The sequence below is a fragment of the Anser brachyrhynchus genome, assembly GCF_964034855.1.
Source record: "Anser brachyrhynchus genome assembly, chromosome: 9".
In the NCBI taxonomy this organism is placed as follows: domain Eukaryota; kingdom Metazoa; phylum Chordata; class Aves; order Anseriformes; family Anatidae; genus Anser; species Anser brachyrhynchus.
The window spans coordinates 931,797-942,271 of NC_137703.1; the positions used below are offsets into that span (position 1 = coordinate 931,797).

Below are 10,475 nucleotides of genomic sequence, written 5' to 3' on the forward strand. Positions count from 1 at the left end.
CTCATGGAGCTAGCAGTGCTGCTTCCCCTCCCCGATAGCCTTGCTCCTTACCCAAACCCCAAAGCTTTACCGTAGCGTAATAGTTACGCCAGTTCCTATAACGTGCGGCTCCGGCACGTCTACCTGTATCGCTGTAATGGTAGGCTAAAGTAGTGCTCCCTCGTAAAGCTTTTACCTCGCCTTTTATTTGGTAGTTAAGTCTGCTATGCTGCTTGCTTGCTCATGGTTAAACATGGTGCCGCCTGTATTTTTTTAACCTTCTACTGATTTTTCTTTTCTCTTTTCTCTCTTTCCTTTTTGTCTCCCACCCATCCTTCTCCACACCCCACACCCTCACCCTTTTTTTTTTTTTTTTTTTACTGGACTTTATTTTTTTGCCCATCCACCATTCAGGGAATTCCTCAAGCTGTACTTCCCCCATTACCAAAGAGGCCTGCGCTTGAAAAAACCAATGGTGCCACCGCAGTGTTTAATACTGGTATTTTCCAATACCAGCAAGCTCTTGCCAACATGCAGTTGCAGCAGCATACAGCCTTTCTCCCACCAGGTAAGTGCTGCTTGTTCGCCTCTCGGGGCGGGAGGAGGGGTGTCCTGGGACCAGCACACAGGACAGCAGCCGCACGTCCGTCCCGGCCGCAGCTCCATGCCGGGCGGAGGCAGGCGGTGCCGGGCGGAGGAGGCGCTGGTGCAGGGAGGCTGGCTTCTCTGTGCTTGTCTCGGAGGCTGGGCGGGTGTTTTCCACTCTAACATAAAAATCAGCATCGTGCTCTGTCATCCCAAATCAGAACTGGAAATCTCTTCTCTCCTTCCTCTTTCCCTCGATTAACTTTTCTCCGTTACACATCTTAAGCTCTCGTATCTGTTTCTGTTTGCTGTAAGACCCCTCTGCCTTCGTGTGCTTAGAGGCAGTTGTGAGCCAGGTACTTGAAGGCTTTGATTTCAGTTACGGTGCAGTGATCATAAAAGGCACAGACAGGCAGTCTCACAGGTAACTAACCATGAACCTACACAAGAAATCAAGATTCAGGCTTCTACCACTAAAGCCCCAGAGCTGATTTCAGACTAAGAGGAACTGAGGTGTGCTTAGTTTTGTTCCAGAATGACCAAATTTACACTTGTCCTAATGTAGTTGCTGAAGAATTGATGCCTGCGCTATGCACATAAGCAGAATTCCCTTTGGAGTAAGTGGGACTTAAAGTTTAAATATGTGCTTTGGTTCTGCAAAGAACACTTCATGCGAAAGCATAGTTTAAATGTGAGGTGAATTTGTGCCGGTATTAACACAGGTGAGTTAGTTTCTTACATACGAAGCCCACGTTAAAACAGCACTATCATTCTAGGAGGTAAATGATGAAAAGCAGAGGACATGCGCAGATCCGTACCCAAAGAATTTGAAGGAGTCTGTGAGGACAGCCCTTTGTAATGCAGACTAGCTGAGGGGAGGATAGAAAACTTTACCAATAAAATTTAAATGTTTTATCCTAAACATTTTTAGCATGCGCATTTGCAGGAAATTGGTGTAATGCTTTTTACCAACCTGGTCTAGTGGAAGGTGTGCCTGCCCGTGGCAGGGGAGGGTGGAATTAGAGGGGCTTTAAGGCCCCTTCCAACCCAAACCCTTCGGTGAGTCTGTGATTCTTTCTTAACAGTGCAGTCCAGCATAGGATAATTTAAGTGGCACAAAAATCAGTTGCTTTGCTTGATGTAGTAGGTGGTAATAACTTTTTAGGTTCCAAAAATTCATTGCAGCCACTGAAGTACATTAGTAAAAGCTGTTTGCAAAGCTTGTTGGAGTCGATAGAAGGACTGAGGGAGGAGGTTTAGGTCAGGTCCGTATACTAGCCCGTATACCACAATACGTACTGAAATGCATATGCGATCAGGGTACATTCTGTTGGTATTAAACAGTTTCACAGGTTTGTTGGCAATGCTTAACTGATGTAGTTAGTAAGCGACAGAGTTTTCCAGCTTCCATTAAATCAGTGAGGGTTGGATCATTTCTGGAAGTAATCGAACTGCTTTGAGTCATGTCCTTCAAACTTAGAAGCTCGGGTGGTAGTTCGTGTACATCAGACCTCACCTGTACAACCTGCCTCAGTTCTGACTCCAGCAAATCTGTTCTGAAACCTGCAGGAACTTGCTTTGTAGTTCTTGTTTCCTGACCGCTGAAGTTTAGTGCGTGTACAACAAGAAGGGTGAGGGTCAGAGCAGTAAGGAATTGTCCGTGCCATCGCACCCCTTGAGGGGACCTGTTCTCTAGGTGCCAGGAGGTTTTTTCCCTGGGGCATGCGGACCTGTGTGGGAAAGGCTAGCTGCAGCTGTGTAGGAAACGATGCTACGGGGTGCTGCTTCGCTCACATTCTTAGTTAAGGAGAAATTTGAAAAATGGAGCTGAGATTCTGTTCCCATCTCTGAACCCAGCAGGGCTCTTGAGGAAGGTTTAATTTGAATGCTTTGATGAAAAAAGTAGTTTCAGCTTTACAGTTCACAGCTTGCTTCGTACTTCGCTCCTGGCTGCCGACTCCTGGTGCCCCGGCAGCCACGCAGGTGGACATTTGGCCCTGCAGCCGTGAGCTCGCAGAGCACCGGTCGCTTCGTGTTCACTGCTTCTGTACGTGCTCTGTCCCGCGGTCACGGTGAGCTGGCCGAGGCATAGACCTCGTATGTGCAGCTGGATGAAATCCCGCCCCGGTGCTCGTTCCCGTCCTGTGCCGCAGGCGGCGGTCTCCTCAGGTGTGCCGATACAGCCGGTCCTGGCTTGTGCGAGCCACCGGGTGCCCGAAGGGCCGTGGAGAAGAGCAGCCCTCCCGCAGAGAGGCACCCGCTTTACGGGATGCTCCCAGGAGCCCTGGGCTCCAGGTGCACCAGATACTTGCCCAAAGAGATGTCTGCTCAGGCACTTCCCTCCTTGGGGCTTTGGGTGGGAGGCAGAGACCCCGGAATGCTAGGGAGGGAAGGATCGGGCACCGTCTCCGATTGTTCTCCCAGCCAGCAGTGCTTGTGCTCTGCTGTGGTGTTTTTCACTAGGGTTTTGTAGACTGAACAGAACAGACTGAAAGAAACAGTACGAGAGGGAGAAGAGGAGAAACTGCTTAAAACACCAGTAAACTTAGAGTATTTATCAAACCAGCTTTATTCTTCTGCTGAAATAATCTGTAAGTGAGGCTATCATGAGTTAACTGAGCGCATCCCTGAATTAAAATTCTGTCCTGTGCTGAAAAACTAGGGAATGTTTGAAACTGGGCATTTATTATTCATGCATTCCTATTAGTCAGTCAACGCTTTTGAAGTCAAGATGAATATTAAGGTCATAGCAAAAAGGTTGTTATGACTGGTAAGAGGGCCATACAGCAGTATGTCTTCGTATTTGCAAGTTATTGCACCCTAGCTAGGATCTTCATTTCTGGCTTATGTTCATTTGCTGCAGTTCCCATTAAGGACTTTGGGCACGGTTATAATGCTAATGATGGTAACTCAGGCTACAGGTTTGAGCTGAAAAGCTTTACAGGGGTATTTCAAAGAATCATTACAAAAATCTAACTTGTTTTTACTGTGTAGACCTAATTATGCATGGAATGACACAATATTCCAGATACAATGAAGTTTGTGCTACCTTGTAAATAGGGCACTGTGGAGAGGCAGAACTCAAAGGTTCTTCTGTATAACCTCGTTAGCACCCTAAGTGTCATCAGCAGGACTGAATTTTACTCCCTGTAATTCACAGCCAAATTTTGCTCCAGTCTTTAATCTTCTAAGCGGTCAGTTGACTTCAGCAATGGTTCACATAGTGGGAAGTCAGGAGAGCTACCCGTCTTTTAACCTTTCTTTGTGAATATCCCCAGTCTTCCCTATGACACAGAAATAGAACAGTAATTAGAATTATTCCCTTTTCTTTGTAGCCTTACAGACACGGTGATGGCAGAGAATAACCTTGTCCCCAGCGGTAGTTCTGTTGACTGACTCTTTCCCTGCCCAGTTCCATGCTCCCGAGGTTGTTGCTGATGCCACTACAGTACCTGGCTCCAGCTAAACCAGCTCCCGGCCCCCTGGTGCTCTCACGGAACGGCAGGGAAGCGGCGCTGCGGCAGCTCCTGCGGGCAGTCTGCTAGGCTCCGTCCCCACGTCCAGTTCACTGTCCGCTCCAGATTTCAGGGCTTATTTTAGTTTCTGCTGCATCGGGCACAGCATTGTTAATAAATGATAGTTATTAAATAGAAAGTATATCTTTTATTAAAAGGGTTGTTCTGAAACATCACTATTCAAACCAAAATAGAATCAAAAATAGAAAAATCTGAGTTTGGTCTGGCGGAAGGCATTTTGCTGTGTAAGGTGAACAAACACCAGCTTATTGACATTTTAAAACGGATACCTTGATGTCTATAAAACACCATACTTCTGTTGGCTCTGTAGCTGAAGGGAAGAATTCCCAAGGTGCTGTCCCTTCAGTACTTTTGTATAGCCTAAGGAGGGTTGCAGGTTACGAGCACAAACTCTGGCAGCTTGAAATCTGTCCCATAATGTAGAAAAAAAGCCGAACGAGTACTCCTGGGCATTGCCATGCGCTGCGGGGGCGATCTAGCTTTCCAGTCACTCCCCTGAGGTGCGTGGTAAGCTAAGGGACAGGGAGACAGGCAGAATCATTCCTACTCCACTGCCAGCTCACAGGGCTCACCCAGATACGGCAAAAATACTGTATGCCGAAGTCACTTCTTTTCCTTTTCCTTTCCTTTTTTTCCCCTATCTGTTACCTGAACGTTGGGCCGCCAGATGGCAAGTAACGGATCAGTACAATCGTGTCACTGCTCGGGGGCAGCCCAGCTCGGCGCGGCCTTCCCTCGCCGTGCGGCGCCGGGGCGGTGCGCGGGGCAGAGCGGCTCCGCGGGCAGAGCTGTCGCTGTCCTCGGCAGCGCGGGGGGCATATCCCGGCCCCCTCGTCGCTCTGCGGCCACCAGCAGCCTCGTGCTGCCTCTCGGGGCACCTTTGGGCAGCGATGGCCAAAGCGGCGCCCGGGCCCCGCTCCGGCTGCTCGGCGTCGGGGCCCCGCAGGCGGCGGCACTTCTGAGTCTGCCATGTCCGAGGGACCCCTTCTAACAACCGTTACAGAGCTTGTGCCAAAAGGCAGAGCCATACAAGACACAAAGGGTTGTGAAGTAAAGCCAGAGGAGCTCTCCTGGCCACGCTCAGATTTCAGTCCCAGAGGCAATGCACCAGCACCCAGCTCGGCCCGCTTTCCCTTCACTGGAGACTAGTTCTGACGGATCACTGTGCTATTGTGTGGTTTGATTGTGCTGACGGTTACGTGCCACTGTTCCCATAATAACAATTTTTCTTCTTTGTTCAAATGAAATTTTCTAATGACACGTGTGATGGGTTGTTTTAATTCTTTTCCCTTTCCAAATCCACCTTCCTGTTGCAATGCATGATGGGCAGGCTCAATATTGTGCATGACACCCGCTACAAGTGTTGGTAGGTGCCAGCTTTGTTTCTTGATTATCTTAAACCTGTGGTGCAGCTCACGGACCCTCAAAATCCACTGCTAGATTTAACTTCCAGCTCTCGTGCCAATCCATCTCCCTTAGCCTCCTGCACTAACACCTGTCAATTAAATGCAATTGTTTTATTTAATTGACATGGATACATAGATGTTGTTAATTTTGTACAGCAGTTGTTTGAATTGCACATTGTTCCTTGGTGGATTTTGATTGGACTATGAGTTCCAGTGTTTAGAAACTATCTCGTGTTAAATAAAGACTGTATCTTGCTATAGCGACGTAGAAGTATACTGTCCTTCAACAAGATTAATTTCTGTTTGCAGTAAATATCTGGGTTGGATTTTTTAAAGACAAAGAATTGTAAATATAAGGGCATTTTAAAATTCTTCTGTTGATTTTGGTATTGAAATGATTAAGCTTGTTTGTGTCGATTTTCTTGATTTGATGGTAACAAGCGTTTTCCCCTTTTTTTTCTCTTTCATATCCCTCCCCTCTTTCTCCCTGGAATGTTGTCCTGCTTTGCACCGTGATTGCATGTCACGCGCTGGCAATGATGTCTCGGGCTTTTTGCTGTGATAAATACCATGCTCAATTATCCTACCACATGTCGCTCTGGTTCCCATACTGCTACACTCTTCTGTATGTTTGCTTATATGATTTTCCTTCCGAAAGTTCCCATGGTGCACGGTGCTACGCCAGCCACTGTGTCTGCAGCAACAACATCTGCCACAAGTGTTCCCTTCGCTGCAACAGCCACAGCCAACCAGGTTTGCTAATTTACAGCTTTGTTCCTTACAGACAACTTGAAATTGGTGCTTTTAATGAGCATGGGGGTTTTGATTTTACCTCTTGTTGGCCTACACATTCTCTCTAAGATCTGCAGCACAGCTTAATAAGCCTCTATCCATGCTCAAAAGGTGCTGCAGTTCCATTTCTGATGCTAAAAATAATTGATAATAGAGTTTCTGACTCAGTCTTAACATTTATGGGCTGTGCTGCTTATTTCTGCTCTCAGAGACGTAAAGAGAAAAGGGATAATACACGGAACCCATTATTTATTTCGATTTCTGTCCATAAGCCTATGGTTCCTTTCCATGCAGAAGTCCAATCAAAACCAGTAAAACTTTTGTGCGGAGGGATGGCAGGATCAGAATTTTAGCAGTCTGAATTTAGCAGTCTGAACATGTTCTGACTCTCCTCAGCTCTTCCAAAAGCAAAACAAAAACATTTGAGCGTGGGCCACACAGAAGCATGTTTTAAGCCTTTGTTTCCACTTGTGATTCTACTAGGAGAGAGCTCGGTGCTTTTTGCAGTAGACAAACCACAGTTAACAAAATGCCCGTTAAAATCTGTTTTTATTTCTAACTAGCTACCCCGATTATTTCCATGTTTGGACGTATTTTAGGGGGGAAAAAAAATAGTACTTTGCTAAATAAGTAGTCAGAAGTCCTCCCAGAGAAGCCACAAACTGTGCTCTAAAGATAAGCACCGGGGCCGGAGCAGCCGCAGTTCCCACACCTGCCAGCTGAAGCTGCTCCTGAGCGCGGGAGGCAGCCTCGTGTTTTTATCTAGCTAGGCTGTCAGAGTGCAGATTCCTGTAGTACATCTGGCTAAAAGGGCAACAACAAAAACTTGTAAAAGACCGTCTTGTTTCTTTCAGGAAAACACATGATTTTGTGAGTTTTACTAGAAATTGAGAAGTGCCTTCTGTCATTAATGCATCAGTTCTGGTCTGAGATGCAGGTTTTACTCCCAGCTCAGTGGGAACCACACGTGCCTTTTAGAAGAGGGAACTAAACACTACCTTCAGCATTTTGCAAGTGTGGCTCTGTATTTGTAATTGATTCCGGCGATAAAGGTCCGATTTCAAGGTAGGCTCGCCTGAGATAGACACAGCTCCGACTGAAGTCGTGAGGGCCGCCCCCTCGAGCAGTTCTGAGCTCCCACGGTGCAGCCGTCAGGGCTGCACCCGAGGTTAAGCAGCGAGCGCGTGCCTGTGTCCTGCTGCACCGTGCCTCTGTGCCTGGGGGTGCTCGCAGCCCCGGGAGCGGCCGAGGCTGCTCCTGCGGCGTGCCGCTGGGGTTCCTCGTGCCGCGGGCGCCCGCTGGGCTGGCTCCAGAGCCGTTGGGTTCGAGCCTTTCCAGCCTCGCCTGCTGGGCATGACCATTTTGTGCTACGCCCAGCTGTACGTTCTCCGTTAACCTGTCTGCTTACTGATCTCTCAGAAATATTACTCCAAAAATTCCGTTACTGCAGTGATACGTGGGTGTGCACATCCCAAGTCCCAAAAGTGGCCTGGGTGTTTTACAGTTCCAAACACACCTCCATGCAGTCTGCTTACCACGTAGCGCTTGCCGCTTGTGGGAAATGTTTGCCGACTTGGCCCCATCGCTCCTGGGTGTAAACCAGCGTAAGAATTGCTTAGTATTTTGGAGAGGTAGCTTATAGGTATGACTACCTCTGCATACGTGTCACCTTAGCAAACGAGCACTCGTGTGCCCAAAGTATCGTAGTACTGTAATTTGCTGCACTGCACAGTTAATTTAAGTATTTATCCTTACATTCTCCATAAGTCCACAGAGTAGCAAGAACGAGCCAAGCCACAGAAAACCATCATTATTTTTTTCAAATCTTCTTTGTCCAAATTACCATGCACTTTCCCAAATAGATTACAGGGAAACTTTGTGTTGTAGAATCAGATCATTTCACGCATATCCTTCCTGGAGCCTCATAACACACGTAGTAAAGTACTGCAGCCAAACCTCAATATATACATATATAGCTAATATATGTATATACCATGTGAGCAATGCTGAAGTTACTTAATGCCACACGACGCAATGTGCATGCATGCCGAAAGTCTTAAGATCTGGCCCTTCATCTTCATTGACTGGTGTTGAAGGTCCTTGGTATGTCTCGACAGCACTACCCCTGATGCTTCTACACAGTTGGGTGCAACAGCCTGTCCTGCAGCAGTAGACAAAAATGGTATGAGAAGCTTCATTCCACCTGAAGCGCGTTTCTGTACAAGTTGGCAATGTGGCAGGGTTGCGTGAAGTTGGCAGGGGAGGAGAGGGCACAAAGGGTGGAGGAAACAAGACCAAGACCTGCAGGTGGTGTAGCTGAGAGTAAGCCTCTTCACGCCTCTTCCTGTGTGGATTAAGAGATCAGCTAGTACCCGTTAGGAAGAAAAGGCTTTTCAAGTGCAGCAGCTGTTTGTGATCATACAAAGCAGTTCTGTGTCATATGCCCAAGCATGTCTTCCTGTACATGAACGCATCTACTTGCTCCCTCCAGCTGGACTTCCTTGTCCCGTTTGCATTGCAAGATCATACACAGCTCTCCTGGTATTTGTGTGCATTGTTGTTTTCCCTTGTTAAGGGCCTGACCTGCAAGGTCTGCTTAGGCTCCCTCGCACTGACATTAGTCTGTGTACCACACACCAGAGGGGTGCAAGACTGGGACCCAAAAATGAGGTGCAGAATATATGTTCTGTTATTTGTGCTGCTTGTAATCTACTGTGATTTACATTAAAAGAAAAAAAAAAAAGGAAAATGAGTTGATGGGACACCTCCAGAGAGCCATGTAGTGAATTCTGTTTATGCAGACTAAGATTTTGAGAAGTGTTCCGCTGCTTCGGGCAGTCCTAGCTTCTCAGCCGATGAGCCGCGACGCCCCAGGCGGCTGTGCAGTGAGCACGCAGCCCGTCCCTGCGGTGGATTTTCACCCGCCATGAACATCCAGCTCAGGGCATCTTAGGGTTGGCACTCAGAAAACAAGACAAGGAAAGCAGTGAACACTTCACAAAGTCAGACTGAAACCAGGCCGTTGTAGAATTTATCATTTTAAATGATACGCTGAAAGCACAGAATTTTGTGTAGGCCAACAAAAAGGGCTATTTTCAATTACTGCACTGCATGACTTTTATAGATTTTAACTTCTCTTATTTCCTGAACGACCAATAATATTTGTATTTGTCAGTAGTACTTAACACAATGTCTTCCAGTTTTAAGTTGCTATTGTAGCACTTCAGTTGACTTTTAACTTATAGTTACAATATAAAATCCACCAACTCACAGCTGAACCTCACTTTTCCAAACTGTTATGTTCTGTAGCAAACTGCTGTGTCTGGGTTGGCTCATTGCACGTTATTCATTGTTTAAATTTTTTGCCTATAGATACCCATAATATCTGCCGAACATCTGACTAGCCACAAGTATGTTACACAGATGTAGACATTTTGTCATCAAACAGTAAGTTTCCAACGTGTTGTTGCTTGCAGTTTTCATACTTACTATGTGTGCATAATTTGTCTTTTTCAGGGAGAGCATGTTTTTATTTTCTTTCAAAGAAGGCTGATGAGGTATGGGTGGGGAAAGAGGCTGAGCTCCCACTGGCACAAATCTTTGAAAGGAGATCCCGTAGTTAGCAGCGACCACGCTAGCTAGCCTTTTGGCCCAGGTGTCGGTATTTGTTTGTATGTGCAGAAAGAACACGTTACACGTACGGATGTACTTCTGAATACTGAGGCTCTCTAATTAGAGCCTTACTTCTTGTTTACAAAGGGTGATGGCTCCAGCCACTAAAGTGAGCCGAGGGCTGGCAGGTCTAGGTGAGAGGTGGTTAAAGCTGAGCTCACTCTAGAAAGAGCTAATTTTAAATCTCCAAATTTGGGAAGCCAGCATCTGTGAAACTACAGGTTAGTCAGCAAGCTGAAGCCTGATTTCTTTTGAACACAGATTGTCAGAAAACGATGCGTTATGTATAGTATGTTTCTGGCGTAGGTTACATGGCAGAGGAAGGTCACAGAACGCTCAGGTTATGCTTGCATTGACTTGGGCTGAGCTGTGACTGCAGGCAGGGCACGTCAGCGTTGGTACTGTAGCCTTTCTTCCTGCAAAGCTTGAAGGTCAGTGTGCCTAAGCTTGAGAGATTTTTTCCCCTGTATCTTCTTGCGAGTAAATTGTAGTTCCCAAACTCTCA

At 46.9% G+C, this 10,475-nt stretch overlaps 1 protein-coding gene across 26 annotated transcripts in view; it reads left to right on the forward strand.

Moving 5' to 3' along the window:
• MBNL1 (muscleblind like splicing regulator 1) overlaps positions 1-10,475 on the forward strand; it is a 77,646-nt gene that overhangs the window by 62,908 nt on the left and 4,263 nt on the right. For 11 of the 26 annotated variants that reach the window (XM_080604748.1, XM_080604740.1, XM_080604761.1 and 8 more), the window contains 4 exons: positions 394-547; positions 5,431-5,466; positions 6,165-6,259; positions 9,671-9,745. In XM_080604748.1, the coding sequence (XP_080460874.1) occupies positions 394-547; positions 5,431-5,466; positions 6,165-6,259; positions 9,671-9,727 (342 nt within the window). In that variant the 3' untranslated portion in view covers positions 9,728-9,745. The remainder of the gene's footprint in view (positions 1-393; positions 548-5,430; positions 5,467-6,164; positions 6,260-9,670; positions 9,746-10,475) is intronic. The other 15 variants (XM_080604760.1, XM_080604762.1, XM_080604755.1 and 12 more) reach the window with 4 other exon arrangements.